Source organism: Haliaeetus albicilla, chromosome 17, assembly GCF_947461875.1.
Source record: "Haliaeetus albicilla chromosome 17, bHalAlb1.1, whole genome shotgun sequence".
Classification (NCBI taxonomy): Eukaryota; Metazoa; Chordata; class Aves; order Accipitriformes; family Accipitridae; genus Haliaeetus; species Haliaeetus albicilla.
Genome location: NC_091499.1, coordinates 31,432,516 through 31,453,395, shown reverse-complemented (window position 1 = coordinate 31,453,395; position 20,880 = coordinate 31,432,516). Strand labels below are relative to the sequence as shown.

At 40.2% G+C, this 20,880-nt stretch overlaps 1 protein-coding gene across 3 annotated transcripts in view; it reads left to right on the top strand.

Moving 5' to 3' along the window:
• The window catches only part of SOS1 (SOS Ras/Rac guanine nucleotide exchange factor 1), a 53,598-nt gene extending 36,418 nt beyond the window's left edge, over window positions 1–17,180 (top strand). For all 3 annotated transcript variants that reach the window (XM_069805255.1, XM_069805256.1, XM_069805257.1), the window contains 12 exons: window positions 4,392–4,473; window positions 4,892–5,014; window positions 5,571–5,674; window positions 6,835–7,057; window positions 7,730–7,849; window positions 8,176–8,338; window positions 8,696–8,813; window positions 10,161–10,333; window positions 11,224–11,340; window positions 11,507–11,771; window positions 14,106–14,224; window positions 15,586–17,180. In XM_069805255.1, coding sequence (XP_069661356.1) covers window positions 4,392–4,473; window positions 4,892–5,014; window positions 5,571–5,674; window positions 6,835–7,057; window positions 7,730–7,849; window positions 8,176–8,338; window positions 8,696–8,813; window positions 10,161–10,333; window positions 11,224–11,340; window positions 11,507–11,771; window positions 14,106–14,224; window positions 15,586–16,080 — 2,102 coding nt within the window. In that variant the 3' untranslated portion in view covers window positions 16,081–17,180. The remainder of the gene's footprint in view (window positions 1–4,391; window positions 4,474–4,891; window positions 5,015–5,570; window positions 5,675–6,834; window positions 7,058–7,729; window positions 7,850–8,175; window positions 8,339–8,695; window positions 8,814–10,160; window positions 10,334–11,223; window positions 11,341–11,506; window positions 11,772–14,105; window positions 14,225–15,585) is intronic.
• The last annotated feature ends 3,700 nt before the right edge of the window (window positions 17,181–20,880 follow it).

The following is a 20,880-nucleotide window of genomic DNA, read 5'->3' as shown; positions in this document are numbered from 1 at the left end:
TTATGTGATCATCCAGTCCAACTTCAGTGTGTGGAGTTTTTATTGATAATCTTCCAGGATTTTCCTAAGCTGTGCTGAAAAGCATGGGGTTGGGTTTTGGGTTTGGAATTGTTATTTTTTTGATTCTACCTGTATGTCAGTTATTCTAAAACTTCATGCATCTTGGTAGTAGTGCTTCTCATGTTCAACTATAGATTCTTTTCTCCCCCCCCCCCCCCCTTTCTTTTTACTCTTTATACTCTGATTATCCTAAATTATTGTTCTGCAGCACACTCCTGGGTACGCTGCATAGACCAGGAATATTTGCTTGGAAGAAGTGGGGAGTAAGCAGAATATAATTAGTGCAGTTTAGTGCTTTTTTTTGGTTTTAAAATGCTTGTATTTACGTCTCTTTACTCCGTTACTTTTATTGGTCTTCTCCACATTTCCTTCAGTTGAGCTTTCCTGACGTTTATTAGAAACCCAAATGCAATATCGTGCTGGCAGTTTTTACCAGAGCAGTTTTGTGCCTGTCTTCATTTTCTTGTAATTTTATAAACTTTTAGCTCTTGGCTTCGAATTTTAACAGGCATGATTTATGACATAATCTTAGGGTTTTGGAAGTTAAAATAAAACAATTCAGCCTTAGAGAAAGGAAGATACTTTTTTTTTTTTAAAGCTAGCATTGTATTTGGCAGAGAATTAGCAAAAATGGTACTTCATTAGTGCCCTTGTGAACATTTGCTTTGCTTTGGCTAACTTACATGCCATCAAGAATTGCCCTTTCCATACGCACTGGGACTTTGGTTCCGTAGCCTTGGTGTTGCTCCAGGCGCTAGCAGTGCTCTCCATGCATCGGCTCTGTCCAGGGAGCCACAAACTACATTCTCCAGTTCCATAAACCAGAAAGGCCTGTTTTTAAAGAACATGTGGCTTGTTGAAATAAGTCTCTTGTATTGGTTTTTTGCATCTGCATGTCTTTTTGGCCTTTCTAGCACAAAGGACATCAAGGAAGAATTCAGATCGACTGATAAGATCCACCTTCTTTCACAGTCATTTAAATCCCTGCTTGTAACAGCCCCTATTTAATAAAGCTTGAAGTAGGTTGCCTGAAGCCTAACATTGTAGGTATGTGTGACATTGACCAAACTATTGTATGGCAAAACTGAGACCATGCATACTGTGAGATAGGCGGAGAGTCTTTGACCAAAAGAATAAAAATACTTGTCTTGTGATATATTTAGCCTCTTTGTAGCCTTAAAGATCTTAGTGCAACATACACAGACCTGATGCTGAATTGCTAGCTTGCATGTCATTTCTCAACACTCTTTCATTCTATAACTTCTGTTTTATAATTGGTTTTCTGTGAGGAAAAATGTCATCGTTCTAACTATTCTGTACTGTATTTTCCAGGGGAACAAAGAAGTAGAGATATAGTGACTCAGCCAAAAAATGCTCTGTTGTACAGGAAACAAGGTCCATTTACTATGTAAATCATTCAGTGTTTTGTTGCATTTTATGAGATGCAGTGAGTAGGGCAAAACTTTCCATAGTAACCCTTTAGCTCCTTTTGTACACTTATCAGCTGAGTTCAAGGCTTCTGTTTTGCTTGGAGACGTGGGAGGATGAGTACTCTGGTGATGTCTAGCCCAACAGCTACAGACTGTAGAAGTGCTTTTCTTGCCCCATGTAGGACTGCGTATGCGTGATTGTAACCTTAAAAGAATTTATTGACTTTATATTCATATGTCAGAATAGCAAGCCCTTACTTTTCTGAGGTGACTTTTCTCAAATATGGTGTGACTGGTTATGGCAGCCCTTGATCTGACAGTCTAAAGACAGTATTTACCATAGCTGTGACTCTTCTCTTGTTTATCTTTGTAGGTCAAATAATATAAGGTACAATGAACGGATATGATTGCAGAGGTAGTACCAATTTGTTGCAAGTAGCCGAGGAGCAGTTCAGTTAGTTGCAAATTGAGGAGTATATGGGCTGTGTTCAGACAGTGGTCAAATCGGGTCTCAACTTTTTTGTCATCTGTGAAGATCCACACAGTCTGTCTCATTTGTAAATAGGGGTGTTGGACCTTTTAATTTTCTTCGCTCACCTCCTGACAATGCACAAACCAGCTTATCAGCTGAAATACTTCTCTTTCAATGTGGAACAGGGACAGCCCGGTAGCCTAGCTCTAACGAAGCAGGGAGTAGGAGGCATCCAGCCACCGTGATTGCTGGGGCAGGAGGATGGCCCTGACGGCCACCTGGCTGCAAGGTGCGGGAGGCTGTCCAAACCGTCCTGCCACGGAGCAGTAAAACAGGGAGAAACCTGCTCTGCAAAAGCAGCTTTCCATATATTTTTACATGAGAGAAACTGCCCTTCGATAAGAAATTCAGGTTCTGACCCTATTTGCATATTCTGGTGGGTTTCACTTGTTTGAATGTGTTTCTGCGTTCATGATCTCCTTTGCGCAACTCTTGTTTAAAGGTGGCTGGGTTAGGTGGTACCAAGATTTGAAAGTCGTGGCAATTTTTTTTTTTATCTATAGGGCAGTGCTCTTCTATTTTTAAAGCTTTGATATGTTAAGAGTGCTTGTGCGTCATCATAGTGTCCGTTTCCTTTCTTAAGGAATTCAAGGGTGATTATTTATAAATCCTTGTAGAACAAGTTATTGTTCTTTTTTAGCTTTCAAATTGGCTGTATTGAAGAGAGAATTATCACACGAGCAGACATCCTGACTAACTAGTGTTGTCTGTATTTTTTTTAACACTCATATATTGTACACTATTTTGAGTTACAGATTTTGCTAGTAAGATAACAAGGTTAGATTTGGTTTTCTGATCTACTCTATTTGAAATTCAATATGTATTGTGGATTTAAACACTGACCCTACCTGTAAATAACAATAGCTATGACTCAGAGCTTGCAGTGATCTCAAAATGTTAATTGCCATGGAGGCTTTCTTTTTCATGTAGAAAAAAAATCTATTTAGGGTGGATGCTGTGTACAGAATACAAGCTGTGAAAACATGAGTTGCTGTGCTTCCTTCTATACTTGTTTTTTAGGAAAACAAAAATTGTGTATTTTCGTGATGAGGTTGATGGGGACAGGGATGACATGCTTTGTGCAAAAGGATATGGAGTTTTGCCTTTGAAAAGGATTTTAGTCTGTACAGTTTCAAGGAGAGGTGGGAGAGGCGGGAGAGGCGTTAGGATAAGAAAAATGGAGTAATGAAGGACATGGGGATGGTAAAGCAGAATAGCCAATTGTTTAAGAAATGGAAATTCGCATAGAACAGAAATGCAAGGAAATGCTGTGTTACACAATACACGGTTAATCTGTGTGACCCATTACAGTAAACTGTTGCCCAAATGAAGAGCTTAGTAGGAATTAAGAAATGTAGAATGTTCATTCAAATGGCAAAGAAGCTGGTAAATAGTTAAGGAGGATTTTAAAAAAGCTCTTAAAACCCCATATTCCAGGAAACAAGTCTAATGGCTTAATAAGTGTTAGGTCAAATAATGCAGGCGTTTTTTTTCTTCCTTACAGCCCATAGAAACTCTTGCTTCAAGTCCTGTGTGCTCCTCTTCAGCCACTCTGTGTTAGAAAAATTACCATTTGGGGTTTGTTTTTAAAATCTGTATATGGATTTAATATGCAAAGCCATTGCAACCCACTCATTAATTTTGTTCAGTCATAACAGTGTTAACCTTGTTTCTAGTCAGCTCTGTGCAGTGCCAGCGTGCTGTTGCTGCATTTCCTCATAGTTGAAAACAAATGGTTTTGCTTTTGTAATTAAGGGAGACACTTTGGTTTTCTGTTTTGAATATTTGCTTGTTTTTAAAACTCACTTGAGTATTTTAAATGAACTGATATGTAATCTGTTGATTTTCTTGAAGTGAAATAAATATAACCTCAAAAGTATAGCTGTCAGCTGAAAAAATACCTAGCCTGCCTTCAACCACGACTTGTTATCAGTTGTACCGGTTTAGGGAAAACGTTCTTCCCTTGAAGAGGCTATTTCTGTCCAATGCAAAGTTAGTCGCTGTGTCTTTTGAGTTATCTTGTCCCAATCATTGTCAAAAACAAAGTTGTTTACTAGATGGCTCATAAAGAAAATCATCTATTGATCATTTTCAAAGTTGTTGAAAAAGATTCCAGTCTTTTAATAATTGAAGCGGAAGAAAAAGTCATTGTTTTGAATTTTCAACAATAAAAATTGTTTTGTATTTTGATTTGTAGTGCTATTTTAAGAGGTTCTGAATTGTTACCAAAGCAGTTTTGGTTTACATCATCTTCTCTGTAAATTGATAGGCTGGCATCCTTAATTTTAAAGGATACTTAAAGTCATTTTAAAGTATAAAAAAAAATTAGGTAATTGCTGACATGAGCATAAAATTATTCTTTGTCTTAGATCCCAACTTTGTTCGGACTTTTCTCACAACATATAGATCCTTCTGTAAACCTCAAGAGTTGCTGAGTCTGCTAATAGAAAGGTATGCCACCATTAAAAATATTGTTCATACAAAGTGCAATTTTAATTTTTTTTTTTTTTTTTAATTTTTACTTGGAGTAGAGTTTGTAAGATTCTTGTTTTCCAGTTGGTTTTGATTCACTCCAAACACTTTTTAAAAAGTTGTCAAATTCAAGGATTGCAAGTGAAATGTGCGAGTTATATCCAGAAGCTTTAGGACTGTTCAGGTAGCTGCAGTAACTTCCAGCATCCCATGGTTTTGTCTTTGAAATCAGTATTATTATTGAATTTAGCAAATCTTCATATGTGCTTACCAAGATTCTGACATGTGGAAACGTTCTGAATTTCTAGCTGTCTTTAATCAACATCTTATTCATGCATGCTCTGAGCAAGATTAGTGTTAATAGGAGCCTAGTGCTTATACCCATCTTCTGTGCTAGATTTGAAATTCCGGAGCCTGAGCCAACAGAAGCTGATCGTATTGCTATGGAGAACGGAGACCAGCCTCTTAGTGCAGAGCTAAAAAGATTTAGGAAAGAGTACATTCAGCCTGTGCAGTTACGGTGAGTATTTCATCAGTGTGAGCCAAACTGACTTCCTTTAAGTCTTTTGAAGTACCATCTTTTGGATCCAGTGGCTCTTTGATACCAGCAGCCTTTCTTGTAGATGCCTTGATAGCGAGTGTGCATGGGCAGTCAGCCATTTTGACCTTGCTACTTGAAAACCTGGTGGAAATTCGAATTCATGGCATGAAAAGACTTGGGAAAGGCTTGTGCTGAGTTTTAGACTATAGTGTGCAAATTACTTTCTTCCACTAGCCATTTTTTTTTAATTCACGTTTCTGCAAGGCTATACAGTGTAAGTGTGCCACAAAGGTGTAGGCAGAGAACATTTTAGATAATGTTCTTTTTATGAGCAATAGCATTATTCTGACTTCTTTAAATTTAAAGTAGAAAAGTGCTTATAGCTGGTTGCTGGTGAAATGCAAACAGTAGAATAATTGCATTTGGTCTGCTGATTCTGATACTCCTGTGAGCCCTCTCCTACTAAAAGCCTTGAAATGCTAGACATGAAGACACACCATATTGTAGAGTGCTTACTTATCCTTTACTTTTGCAGAGTATTAAATGTATGTCGACACTGGGTAGAACACCACTTCTATGACTTTGAAAGAGATGCGGATCTTCTGCAACGTTTGGAGGAATTCATTGGAACAGTAAGAGGTACTTATGGTTTCTTAAATGCTGGCATTTATCATAAAGCATCCCTTTTCAAAGGTATGGAATAGGATCACTTTTCCTTTCACTGAGCAGATAAAGAAAAACAGGACTGACTGCCTATTAAATACTTCACAAAGAACATAAAATAAACCTTAATTTAAAAAAAAAACCAAACAACAAACTATTATTGGAAGTCTGGCCCCTGTTCAGAACAAAGAATGTTATTTACATCCTGATAAATCAGTATTGGGTTTGTTGTAAAGGGACTGAAATAATGCAAAATAGTAAGTAAGAACTGAGTAATGATCAGGACAGGATAACTGCTTTGATTGCCCTCCTAAACTATTCACAGGGGTAATTTTTGTAAAAGTTTGATGGTGGAAACCACTATTTCTTTGAAGCAGTGGTTTTCCAGCTGTTTCACAGTGCATGTTAGACCTGTAGGACACCTTCCAGTTGTGATTCTACAGCTCTTTCCTGTTCCCTTGTAAGAAAAACTGAGACAGCTACAGGAGCAGTTTGTAGGAAAATATTATGTTAGAGAAGTATTTAATGGTTATTTAGCAATTAAGAAGAGGGGGAGAATTAGTTTAATGTGGATTACTGGTAAATTTTCAATGGATTTGCTATCTTGTGCCTGAAATTCTTATGGTGTAGAGCTAAACAGGCATTTGGCCTTTGGGTTTTATTGTGAGCTTTGATGCTAAATGCAGTAGAGGGAGAAGCTTTTCCCTGTTTGTTATTTTGCCCTTCTGTGGTTCTATGGTAAGAGTGTACTTTTGCCCAAAGTATAAAGTTTCAGGGTGTTTACAGAAGTGCATTTTAGTCAAGAGTTCCCATAAACTCACTGCAAAGTCAGAAAAGAAAGGAAAACACCTGATTGAGAGCAGGAACCTAATTTGAGTGTTCTGAATTATGCTTGCTCAAGATCAGTTGTTCTGAACTTGGCATGCTCAGCATTGGCTGTTGAGGAATTCTTTATAAGTTCAAATGCTTTGAGGCTTGTGTGAGAACACCACTTAAGTAAGCACTTCTAAAGAATATATGCTTGCTTTAATTTAGTAGGTTTGGGGTTTAAATCCAAAGATTTCTCAATTATACTGACCTCTTTGAAAAAACAGTATTAAGACTAACTAAATAGTAATTTTTTCTCTGTGTGCCAGGCAAAGCGATGAAGAAATGGGTTGAATCAATCACAAAGATAATCAACCGGAAAAAGCAGGCACAAGCCATTGGGCCAAGTCACAACATTACTTTTGAGAGCCCACCTCCGGCGATTGAGTGGCACATAAGCAAACCAGGACACACAGACACTTTTGACTTGCTCACTTTGCATCCAATAGAAATTGCTCGGCAGCTCACTTTACTTGAGTCAGATTTTTACAGGTAACTTTCCTCCATTGAAAAACACATGACACAAACCAAAATATTCTCCAGCATGAAATTGTTTCTGCGGGCCCCTGCTGTGAAGCCCCACGGTAGGTCAAGGGACTTTACCAATGCTGTATATTAATTGCTGTTTTTTCAGAAAAAAATTCAAAAAACAGTATCTGTCTTATCCTCCCCGAGTTAACATGCAGTACATGTGACTGATGCATACTGTTAATTGCATTGTGCTGCAGGTTTCTCTTGATATTTTCCGAGTAGGTCAACCTTTGAGAAGTATGAACATTAATCAAATGAGTTTTCTTCATATCCTAGCTTGTGAAGCAAATTATGGACCGTGTCAGATCTTACCAGCTGTCTGTGAGAGGTTGTTCAGGCATTGGAAGCTCACATTTTATTATGGTGAATGAGATGTAGACTTCATTCTTCATTTAGATAAACAGAGATGGTTAATAGTCACATAAATTAAGAAATATTTACACACTAAAGAATAAGCATAGAAATACCTGTCACTTAGTCGTGCGGGGAGCCTAACATTACAGAAGAGAAGTGATACCTTATGATTATATTTCCAAATATTAATTCCAAATTCACTGGAAATAAAGAGGTTTGGGGAAAATAATATCTTCTTTCCTGCTTTTAATTATTTTTGATACATGCATCTTTTTCTAGAGCTGTGCAGCCATCTGAACTAGTTGGAAGTGTGTGGACAAAGGAAGATAAAGAAATTAATTCTCCCAACCTTCTCAAAATGATAAGGCATACAACTAACCTCACTTTGTGGTTTGAAAAGTAAGTGACTTTCATGAATCTGCACCTACTCCATTTCTGGACATTTACAGTCCATTCAGAAGTATACTGTGAAAAATTCTGTTCTGGGAAAATTCCAGTTCTAAGTCACATTTAGATGCTACAACTGGTCCCTGCGAGAATTTTACCATAATGGTCTCAGCTTTTTATTCTTAGAATATTTTCAAATGTTTATTCTCTAAACATTTGCAAAACCATGTCAAGTAATTTGATAAACTTTTCATACTTGTTTGTGTTACGACTTAATATTTGATTTTGGAAAACTCACGAACGCTTTAATACAAAATCAAATGTTCTTGTGTATTTAGATGCATTGTAGAAACAGAAAACCTAGAGGAAAGAGTAATTGTAGTGAGCCGGATAATTGAGATCCTGCAAGTTTTTCAAGAGCTAAACAACTTTAATGGTGTCCTTGAGATTGTCAGTGCTATGAACTCCGCAGCAGTATATAGGTTGGATCACACATTTGAGGTACAGTGAAATGTTTCCCATTTTTGGTATGGAAGTATAATGCAGTGCACCTTAGCTACACTAAAAGCCTGTCTGTTCAATAAGCATTCCCTTCAAAGAAGGAGCAAGGAAGGTAAATCCCCCAACAAATGAATCAATCAGGGTGTAATAGAGAGGGGTTTTTTCTTAGTTTCAGAAGCAAGAAATCATCCCCACTTCAGAAAGGCAGAAAAAGGTAGCAAGATCCTGAGGTGGTGGGGCACTGTCCTCGTGGTCACTGACTTAAATATATCAACTGGGAGACCGTTACTCTCAGTATTGTTGCGGGGCTACACCTTTACTCTGTCTTTCCAAACAACCCGTTTCATCTCTTTTTAGCAAATTCCAAGTCGCCAGAAGAAGATACTAGAAGAAGCTTATGAGCTGAGTGAGGATCATTATAAGAAATACTTGGCAAAACTCAGGTCCATTAATCCTCCTTGTGTGCCTTTTTTTGGTAAGTACATTTGGTTTGAATGAGCTGTGTCATGCATGAACGTTTGGAAAGTATTGAGTTAGGGCACTAAACAGAGTATGAGAAGTCAGTTTTAAAAGGACAGTTGGGTTTGAATTTCAGGTGCCCAGACATTAATTGCATATATGTGAAAGAAAAATTAAAAGTGACTATTAATTGCAGATGTTATTTGCAGTAAAAACAACTATATCTGTGATATCTTATTTACATATTTACTCATTTTTACTTTGAATGTGGTTTGAACTGTGTTGTGACCATAAATGCCTTAAATGGAAGGTGTTCACATTAGAAATATTATTGCCACTGATTAGTAGAGAAAGAAGGAACCCCTTCCTCATCCAGGAACTAAAACTAGAGTTTTAATTTTTATAGTTTCTTATAACTAGAGTCTTATTTCTATTAAAAAGTCTTATTTCTATAAAAACAGGGTTTGGGAAAAAAGTCTCTTCTTTATCATCAGACTTAACAGTTCTTCTTTCAAGTAGATTGCTTGGAATTTCTGACGTTTAGAAAACTGAAGTTAAGCACATGGCATTCCTGTTCTTCGGCAAGCTACTTGGAAGTTTGCTGAAGATCAGTTCTACCTCTGGACATTACACTTGCCCAGCATGAGCTTCAGGCCAAAACTGAAAGAAAATAGTGTGATGGCTTTTTTGGCCTTTTACAGATCCGGGAAAGATATACTCCAGAGCTCTGCAAAGAAAGATAAGATCAACTAAGAAACCTTCTGTCCTGCTTCAGAGATGAGTAGAGGTTAACAGGATCACATGTGAATAGCTTCAGTTATTTCTCTCAAGTTGTACTTAGAAGAGTCATAATGACAGTTCTGATATATTATCTGTGGACTTGAGAGCACTCTTTTCTCTCTAATCTTCAAATGATTTGGTGCAATTATGAAGCCAAGAGTGGAGAGTGGAACAGAAGAATAAAACCTGAAAATAATTTTTTGGAGCTTAGCGGGGGTCTCTAATGGAGTAGAGCTGAATGAGGCAGAGCAGTTGAGAGAAAGCGCTTGAGTTCAGCATACTCTTGTCTTGCAAAATGCAGGTAGTGTTCAGTTGCTTGAGCTTCCTAAACAGTAGGAAGATGCATAGACTTTGAGATTTTGATGCAAAAAAGAAAGCTTTCTGGAAGAGGCATATTAAAATATTTAAATTGTTGCCCATATTTGAAAATTAAGTGAAATTCTCTTATTGACCCTAACAGATAGTTTTTCTAAATAATTAGAGTGCACAAATTAAATTCTTTAAGAATTCTTTGTGTTCCAGTCACGTGACTTCCTCCTTGTTTTGTACTATATGCTGAGAACCTGTTCTGTATGCTCTTTAGGGATTTACTTAACTAACATTTTGAAAACGGAAGAAGGCAACCCTGAATTTCTAAAGCGACATGGGAAAGAACTTATAAACTTCAGCAAGAGAAGAAAAGTAGCTGAAATAACAGGAGAGATACAGCAGTATCAGAACCAGCCATATTGTTTAAGAGTGGAATTTGACATCAGGGTAAGTGGCATTATTTCCTTGAGTCCATGCACTGAGCTACTTTTGTGGTGACTGTCAGCTAATAGACCATAAGGATAGACTGAATTCACATAGATTCAGTTGGACGGAATCAGAGATGAGCAGAAGGCCTGTCATAAAATCGCTCTCGGGCCTCACTGTAGGAAAGGGCAGAAAGCTCAATGCTTGCAGTTTGGTCGGTTTTGGGTTGTTTTTTTTTCCCCCAGCTATTGGGGTGTTGGTAGATAGCTCTTCTTACTGACCAGTGTTAAACAGCAACAAAACTACCAGATTCTCACCGTCCTTCACTCAGTTGCGTTAATTTGTCCAGTGAGCCCAGTTGTCTTTTTCCTCCTCTGTTACACTGCCTTTATGTTTCCAGGTTTACCTGATAGCACTGTGTTTACATCATGTGTTGGCAGTGATGATGCTCACATTTTTCTTTCTTCTGGCATTTGTTCTCCTTGGTCTGTGGTGTACTCTAAGCAGTCCTCTCTCTGTTTGCTTTCCTTTCTTCCTTTCTTTTCTTTTTTTTTGTTTTGTGTTCTTTTAGTCTTTCTTTTTTTTAGCAGTCTTCCCTGCATCAGTGTAAAGACGGACTACATACAGCTGCTTCTGAAGGTGTTTGAGCTAACCTGGTCTGATTTTTGCACTGCAGAAAGTATTTTGGGTAGTTGCACAGTTGGTTTTCAGGCCAAGCATAGCAGTAGCGATGCCGAGCAAAGGGCTGGCAACAAACAGGCTTAATAACTTAAAAATCTATCATTACTTCTGACTCCAGCATTTTCTCTCTTCTCTGGAACAGTTGGGATCATTTGTGCAGTAGAAACAAACAGTGCTAAGCTACTAAGAAGTAGCTTAGCTGACAAGTTTTCTACCTTCTTGTATTTCAGAGATTTTTTGAAAACCTGAATCCAATGGGAAACAGCATGGAGACAGAATTTACAGATTATCTGTTCAACAAGTCACTAGAGATAGAGCCACGAAACGTCAAGCCTCCACCAAGATTTGTTAGTATTCAAGGTTTTTTTTAATTTTTTATAAGAATGCTTACATTTGTCTTTCACAGATAGCAGAAGTCATTTTAGATCTCTAACTTCATAAACATGAAGCTACATTTAGGTGATCTTGTGGCCTTTTGATTTTGTTTGATATTATCTTTTTTTGTCATTTCAGCCCAAAAAATACAGCTATCCTCTCAAGTCCCCAGGTGTTCGTCCCTCTAACCCAAGGCCAGGTACCATGAGACATCCTACACCCCTGCAACAGGAGCCAAGGAAAATTAGTTACAGCCGCATCCCAGAGAGCGAGACTGAAACAACAGCATCTGCACCAAATTCTCCCCGAACACCGTTGACACCTCCCCCTGCTTCTGCTACTTCAAGTACTACGGATGCCTGCAGTGTGTTTGACTCAGATCCTTCAAGTCCTTTTCATGCAAGTAGGTGTTAATAGATAGTCTACCAAGAATGTGCATATTAGCTTTTGTGGTGTTAAACAGCTGAAATCATGTTTAGTCTTCTAAAGTGAGTATAGGAATAGTTGCTTTTGTCCCCTTGCGGCAGCAAAAACTTTCAGTGTGTTTTATTCCTTTTTTTTTTTTTTTTTTTTTTTTTTAACTAAGGTTTTATTGTAAAGGGAGAAAGGGAACAGAATTAGGTGTGTTACATAGATAGCATTACCTGTCTTTGGAGAAAGTGTCAAAACAGAAGGCAGAGATATATCACTAGTGCCCATATATGTCCCAAACAAACATTTGTGGGATTTGCTGCCATATATATATATGTGGTGAATGTATTCGGTGAGTATCTGTTTAGTGAACAATGAGAATAAAAATGAATGTTTTATGGGTGCCTTATTCTGCTGTCTGCCATTCCCAATTGGTTTCAGTGCACATGGATGGTTTTCCTGCAGAACTTAAAATCAGTATTGCCCTGCTTTAAATCCATTGGGACCCACCACGCCTATTTTTCTTCTGTCTTCATCAACATACAAGGTAGCTCATATTTTATGGTGTGCTTTCAGTAATTGATAGTGGATATTAGCCTCCTTTCATGGATGAGGGCTTTCAAAGGAAGTACAAGGTTAGTCCTGTGTTCAGCTGGTTGCCACTAGGAGGTGAAATAACTTGCTAAAAGCAGAAGTTGCTTAGCAGAGCAGTGACATTGCAGTGTCTAAGCCAGGTCTCTGGAATACCTCTTCAGAAGATATTTCTTCATTGTTGGGTTGGCCCATCAATTGCAGGTTCAGGATACTGTTTCAGTGCTGTTGTGATACAAGAACAACTTTGTGGTGTGGTTTTGGTCTTGAGGATTACTGAAGAATGTAGAATCATAGAATCATTTAGGTTGGAAAAGACCCTTAGGATCATTGAGTCCAACCGTCATCCATGCCCACTAAACCATGTTCTGGAGTACCTTGTCTACATGCTTTTTGAATACCTCCAGGGATGGTGACTCAACTACTTCCCTGGGCAGCCTGTTCCAGTGTCTGACAACCCTCTCAGTAAAGAAATTTTTCCTAATATCCAACCTAAATCTCCCTTGCTGCAACTTGAGGCCATTTCCTGTCATCCTATCACCAGCCACCTGACAGAAGAGACCAGCACCCACCTCACTACAACCCCTTTCAGGTAGTTGTAGAGAGCGATAAGGTCTCCCCTCAGCTTCCTCTTTTCTAGACTAAACAGTCCCAGCTCCCTCAGCCGCTCCTTATAAGACTTGTGCTCCGGGCCCCTCACCAGCTTGGTTTCCCTTCTCTGGACACGCTCCAGCACCTCAATGTCTTTCTTGTAGCGAGGGGCCCAAAACTGAACACAGGACTCGAGGTGCGGCCTCACCAGTGCTGAGTACAGGGGGACAGTCACCTTCCTGCTCCTGCTGGCCACACCATTTCTGATACAGGCCAGGATGCCGTTGGCCTTCTTGGCCACCTGGGCACACTGCTGGCTCAAATTCAGCCGGCTGTCAACAAACACCCCCAGGTTCTTTTCCTCTGGGCAGCTTTCCAGCCCCTCTTCCCCAAGCCTGTAGCGCTGCATGGGGTTGTTGTGACCCAAGTGCAGGACCCAGCACTTGTCCTTGTTGAACTTCATACAACTGGCCTCAGACCATCGATGCAGCCTGTCCAGATCTCTCTGTAGAGCCTCCCTACCCTCAAGCAGATCAACCCTGCCTCCCAACTTGGTGTCGTCTGCAAACTTGCTGAGGGTGCACTCAATCCCCTCATCCAAATCATTGATAAACATGTTAAACAGAACGGGGCCCAGCACCGAGCCCTGGGGAACACCACTTGTGACCTGCCGCCAACTGGATTTCACCCCATTCACCACAACCCTCTGGGCTCATCCAGCCAGCCAGTTTTTCACCCAGCGAAGAGTACACTTGTCCAAGCCATGAGACACCAGCTTCTCAGGGAGTATGCCATGAGAGACAGTGTCAAAGGCCTTGCTGAAGTCGAGGTAGATAATGTCCACAGCCTTTCCCTCCATCCACTAGGTTGGTCACCTGGTCATAGAAGAAGATCAGGTTGGTCATGTGCAGGAACTGATGGCCACAGAGATGATTGCAGTTCAGAAAAGCAGTTTGTATGGAAGCTGAAAGTTAGAGGGCTGTTTCATTGTCTTTCTTTAACACCTTCTTGATTCATGCTGCTTTTTATGAGCGATTACTTTATTATATATGACACCTTTATTGGCAGCAATAAAGGAAATACACCGAGTCAAATGAAAGTTCATCATTATCAGGACTTTTTTTTTTTTTTTTACATCTGCTAGGATCTGCTTCTGTGTCATCCATAAACTTTACCAAAAATTCAGATGAAGCTCATGTCCCCCCTCCAGTTCCTCCACGAAGAAGACCAGAGTCTGCCCCAGCTGAATCCTCCCCATCAAAAGTAAGTAAGGAGAAAAAAGGGCATTTTTTCTGGGAGCAAAGGGCAGGGTATGATAGAAAAGTAACTCTTAAAGACAGTACAGATATTTTTGAAGAACTGTTGTGAAATAGTAAGCAGCCATGTATTTCAGGCCTTCACAGCTCTGCCTCACTATGTCCTGATCCCAAACAAATGAAAATTAACAAATGGGACCTAAATTTAGGGTTAGAAATGTCTCTTGTCTACCAGTCTGCTCTGCTCAGGCCCTTACATTGCCTGTGAGAACTTGAGGCTTCAGGCAGATGTTTCCATCTGTGATGATTGTCCCAGGGTATCAGTTTGGGGTGTATGAGTGGGGGTGAAGAACTGAAGAACAGTAATGATGGAAAGTGACGTACACACCTCAGTCCTCTTGAAAAGGTTCATTGGAATATTTGACCCCGATGCTGTGGCGCTCAGTGCTTGCTTTCTCTTCTTGATTACCTGTCCTGTCTGCCTGCCTGCTTGAGCCATTGCTACATTTTCCTTTTGCATTTGTCTGGCATTTGGGATCTGATCCGGCCTTTGTTGCAGACAGTGTCAAATGTCTCTTTATTTCAGTGGGAGCTGGTTTGTGACTTCAGAGAACTGGGTGGATTTGAAAATCCCACTCAAAATTACTTCGGAGCATGTATGTCTTTGAAGAGGGCTTGTATATGGCTCTTCAGCAAGTTGTTATTTTGAGACTACAGGTGACTATGCTGTCAGCCAGCAGAGTTTAACACATCACGTTCCTATCAAAATGTAATTGAAAACATCATATACGTGATAGGGTGTTGGAGACTAATTACTCTGTCACTGTGGTCTGCAGCCTGGGAACTGTTCACTTCAATAATTCTGGCTACTTAATTCCATCTTCTGAGCGTAGTTTATTTTTTTCCCTGTTCAGCATCACCTGCCTCTCCCTTTCCCTCATTTTCGTGGAGAAATATCTGGTGTTATTGCCCACCCCAGGTACTTGTTACTGGGGAGGTGGTGGAAGTTATCCAGACCTATGCAGCAAGCAGACCTGGAACTAGCATGGAAATTGTTGCTTTGACCATTCTTTGCCTTGCCTTTGTCCCACTCTGCATCTTCATTCCTTCCATCCTTGGCTGTTAACTCATGTATTGATACACCCCTGCTCTCCCCCTGCAAATCTGTGAGAAACATGTTTTTCAGGTGCCGCCACTCCCTTTTGCTTCCCTACTCCCCATCTTCATTCTGCACCTGCTTGCTGTGCTTCCTCTTTAACTGGATAAGAGCAATCTGCGGGGCAGGAGCTCTGCTTCCATTTCACAGCAGGGTCCTGTTCTTTACTGCCACTCTAAAATTTTATTGAATGAAATGTTTGTGTACCTCAGATTACTTCTGCGCACCTGGACAGCCCACCAGCAATCCCTCCTAGGCAACCAACGTCTAAAGTGTATTCACCAAGGTACTCAGTGCCTGACCGGACCTGCATCTCTGACCCTCCTGAAAGCCCTCCTGTGTTACCACCACGAGAACCTGTGCGAACTCCAGATGTTTTCTCTAGCTCACCACTACACCTCCAACCCCCACCGCTGGGGAGAAAAAGCGAACTTGGTAACACCTTTTTCCCAAACAGTCCGTCTCCGTTTACTCCCCCTCCCCCTCAGACACCTTCTCCACATGTAGCACGGAGGCATCTTCCATCACCACCTTTGATACCGCAGGACATGGACCTCCATTCTGTTGCTGGACCACCTGTTCCTCCACGACAAAGCACTTCTCAACATATCCCAAAGCTTCCTCCAAAAACTTACAAAAGGGAGCACACACACCCATCAATGCATCGAGACGGACCACCGTTGCTGGAGAATGCCCACTCCTCCTGAACTGTCCCTTGCACTGGGAGTCGCATTTTCGAGGTGCTACGTCTGTTGCTGGCAATGGATGCACTGAACCTGGTGGTGCCAAGGAGTTGGGATGTGTATGCCAAACACTAAAGACTCTCCAATAGACTGGAAATGCAGTGTACAGAAATGGAATTGCAAAAACAGACATTCTAGTGGAAAAACCGGTTAACTTGCTATTCTTGTTTTAGTATGCAGGACATTGTTTTAAAGTAATTGGACAACTGATTGTACCAGAAAACAGACTTGAGAGACTTCTTTGGCCAATGCACAGAGACTGTGTTTGTGTGATGGTCAATAATGTCCAGTACAGGAAGGAGAACAGTCTTGTATCCATCAGTTCCATACAGAGGCACAGTTTTTGGAATGAAAACATTATGCACTTTTTTTAAATCTCAAACAGGGAACTTTATATCCTTCTTAATTTTCCTTTGCTTTACTCCCTGCTTTAAAATACCTTCCTAAAATTATGAGAAGGACTGTGAGGAAGATCTGTGGTACCTAACCGAGCTAGAATTAAGGCAAAGCACTGTATTGCGGTCCTGTTTACAAGTTGTTACAATGAGTAGTAGGGGGTACCTAGGCTTCACCAAAGAGGTACTTTTTTATTATTTTCTGAGATATTATGGTGCCAGTTCAAAAATAAATTTTTGCCAGGAAGCATAATGTCTAATTATTGCTTTCTTTAGACAGAGCAGATGAAAGTCTTACATCATTAAGATGACAGCGAATTTTTTTTAAAAGGCAGCACTATCATCTGAAGTAAATATACTGCTACATTTAAAAGACTGTTAATCTCTGCTAAGTTATGTCACGTTCTTTTTAAGGTTTACTGATAATCCATTTCATGGCTAGTAGCTATTCTTTTCCAGTCATGCCATGAAGACACTCACTTGTGAAAAGGAGCACTCACTGGTCAACTTCCATAGCTATTGTCATGTTTTACTAACAATAGATTAATCAGCATACATAGAATTGCCTTGCAGTTGCATAAATCATGTGTATATAGTGAACGTTGCATAAATATACTTGCAGATTGTTTTTAATTTAATTGAAATAAAGATACAGATATGTTTGGCTGACATACATTAAATTATTACACAGACAAATGTACAACTCAGTTTTTCAGTTAAGCACTGAAGGGGATAAAAGCATGTGTTGTGGTATATATTTTTCCTAGTTCAGTGTAGGTTTTTTAGTAATAAGAGTCTAAAGAGAAGTCTGTTTTGGCATGTGTTACAAAGTAATAATTTAGTAATACTTGAGAAGCCAGGTTACTCCCAAAGTGAATGATTATACATTATAAAACTTCTCACATACTTCCTGTATGACACTTGTTATAAAAATTCAAACTTGTATTAATCTTTACAGTAGCTTTCTATGTCCAAAATACACATGATGGAACATGTAATGGTATAAGCATCATGACACGGATTATCTATAAAGCCATGTACTGCTCTTCAACTCGAGGCAATACTGTGACAGTAATGCATGGCAGTTCTTGGAGAAAAGAAGCTCTATAATCTCCACTACAGTATGTATGTGAAGCGTAAAGTATCTCATCTTCACTTAATATGGCTCACAGGTCACAGTAAAATACTATCACATTTCCTCTTTGGAAGAATAATACATTTCTGTGTCTTACAAAGCTGTGTCATTAGAGATGCTGTTAGTTGAATGATGGTGGAAATGACCTTTTTTAATGCTTTCTGCAATGCCATTGATCAGTGCCCCTTGTTCCTTTAGTGTGGTCATTACATTTCAGAAAGTGTTCTGATTTCATCAACAAGAACAGCAGTTTTCATCTTAGTCGAATGTTGAAATTTGTCTGTTGTATTCCTTCTCTGATGTCTTTAACAACCTTGTTTTGAAACATTTTCCTGGCAAAAGAAGAAAAAGTGAAGATCTCTAAACTTTGGGTTCAGAGGAGAATATTGTATGGGAGCTTTGTAAAAACCGTCAAGCTACAGGAGGCATGGTTTAGGTTATCAGTTCTTTGGATGTAAACACAGTGATGGGCGTACTGTTGGCAATGTCTTCTAAATTAGTAGCTTGTCAGTGGATTACCAGGGAAAACTCCTTGAATTTAGACTTTCTGATATTTATCCCTTCTTCTGTATGTTCCTGTCTGTGCTATTTTGCAGCCAAGGCAGACGAGGCAGAAGGAATGATAACTGAATCACTGGTTAGGTTGCTCAGCTAGAAGGATAGACCTCACATGGATCCTGCTAATGAACAGATCTCTTGAATATCAGTAGGTCTCTGTTCCCCTTTGTGAAATGGGGAATGCTGTTTCACATCTTTGTGATTGAGGATACTGGTCAGGTACTCAGAAAACAGGTGATAATGGTCACCATGGAAGAACCTAACTTAAATGTGCTTTGGAGCACGGCAGAATGGGTCAGTCATAGAGTGTACAAATCACAGTGCTGACTCAGCTGCAAATGGGAAAGACAGGTTAAGAATCAAACCTGTTGCATTTAGCATAGCAGGTTTTGAGTACAACTGCTAAGCCACTGATTTGTCTAATGACAGCTTTATTTGTGTTAATAATTATTTAATATGGAATGACGACTTCTTGGACTATGCTTACATTAGTGACAATATTTTTCACATAGAAAATGAAATAATTTTAATGATGCTATCTGTCTCCTTGGTAAAATGACACTGGATGGTCTGGTGTGGCCTGGGATGATGATGTGGCCTGGACAATGAAACATGCTTGTGTGGAAGCTAGGTGAGTTGCTGTATTACTCTACAGTGCTGATGTATGGCTAAAAGTCAGCCTGAACAACTGCAAACTGTGTAGGCAGGGTTACAGAGGTCAGAACTTCATAGGTGCAGTACTTAACAATTTGTGCTTTTTCACCTCTACTTTATATATAGTCTAGTGCAACAGTGGAGCATAACTTGGGTTTGTTCATTTTCTTCCAGAGTGTCATGGTTGTGTGTTAGCTCAGAAAAGCCCTCTGGGAATTCGGAAGTGCTAGGATTCCAAGTGCAAGGTCCTGCACCTGGATCGGAGCAACCCCTGGTATCAATACAGGCTGGGGGATGAAGGGGTTGAGGGCAGCCCTGCTGAGAAGGACTTGGGGGTATGGGTGGATGAAAAGCTGGACATGAGCCGGCAATATGCACTCGCAGCCCAGAAAGCCAACCATATCCTGGGCTGCATCAGAAGAAGTGTGGCCAGCAAGTCCAGGGAGGTGATTCTGCCCCTCTGCTCCACTCTGGTGAGACCCTACCTGCAGTACTGTGTCCAGCTCTGGAGTCCTCAGCACAGGAAAGGCATGGACCTGTTGGAGCGGGTCCAGAGGAGGGACACGAAAATGATCAGAGGGCTGGAACACCTCTCCTGTGAGGAAAGGCTGAGAGAGTTGGGGTTGTTCAGCCTGGGGAAGAGAAGGCTCCGGGGAGACCTTCTTGCTGCCTTTCAACACTTAAAGGGGGCTCGTAAGAAAGATGGGGACAGACTTTTTAGTAGGGTCTGTAGTGATAGGACAGGGGGTAATGGTTTTAAAGCAAAAAAGGGTAGATTCAGACTAGACACAAGGAAGAAATCTTACAATGAGGATAGTGATGCACCGGCCCAGGTTGCCCAGAGAGGTGGTAGATGCCCCATCCCTGGAAACATTCAGGGTCAGGTTGGACGTGGCTCTGAGCAAATTGATCTAGGTGAAGATGTCCCTGCTCATGGCAGGGGGGTTGGACTAGATGACCTTTAAAGGTCCCTTCCAACCCAAACTATTCTATGATTTTGCAAGTGCCATGCATTTACTTCTGTTCAGCATGCTGTGTGGAAAATCAGCTATTGCGCTGCCTGGTACATGTACCCCAAGGTACATGCTGTCGTCATGACATTCAGCAGCCCCTGTGGAGCTTTTCTGTAACTGTCTGCTAATGGAGAACATTATCCTGCTTTAACATTGATACCGTGGAAGCATTTGAGTGCTCCATCCTCAAGAAGCCATCTCCAGTATGGGCTAACCTATTTCTCTAATATGCCCCCTCTTAAATCAGGGAGGGAGATGTCTGTCTCAAGAGTATGTTTATGCTAGTGCACTGGATTTAGATCCTTCAAGATTTAGATTGACATTGTGGGATGTTTAATTGTTTTTCTTCTGTGTGTATCTTAAATGAGACTTTCTGTTGAATTGGGTCTGATTCAAGCTCGGTCATGTCACTGGAGGTACCACCATTGAAGGTGGTAGATTATTGTGCTTCAGGGAGAAGGCTTTATTTTGTTATATACAAGGAAGTTTCTTTTCAGCCTGACGAGGTGCTGGAACAAATTTGCATCACGGCAGGCTCTGTGGCAACACCAGTGCATTATAATAAACATCAGTTCCCTTCTTTGTGGCTGTTGTCTCAACCTAGTGTGGCATTTTACAGAGGCAGCCTCTGCTACTGGTATTTCTAGCATTACTGCAATTTAAGCTCAACTAGAAAGAGCCCCTTGTTCATGAATGTTTGTCTTACAAACTGTATGAAAGTTAAACAAAATGTTTCTTAATGCTTTGCTGCTGTGAGGAGTGCAATTTGCTGCAGTAAAAGTCCCTCCTTGGCTTTCTCCTTGCTGCTTTTTCCAGCCAGCAAGGATGGACTTTTTCAGAAAGACTGTTTTAAGATGATATTAAAAGCTTGCAGATTCTTATGGGTTGTCCCACCACCTCAAAATACCCTTTTTTAGTTGAATTGTCATTTCAAGACCTAGATGATGCATGGGCTGAAGCCTTTGTAGCTCTTATTCATTAAGGAGAGAAACCTGTGGCTCAATGTAGT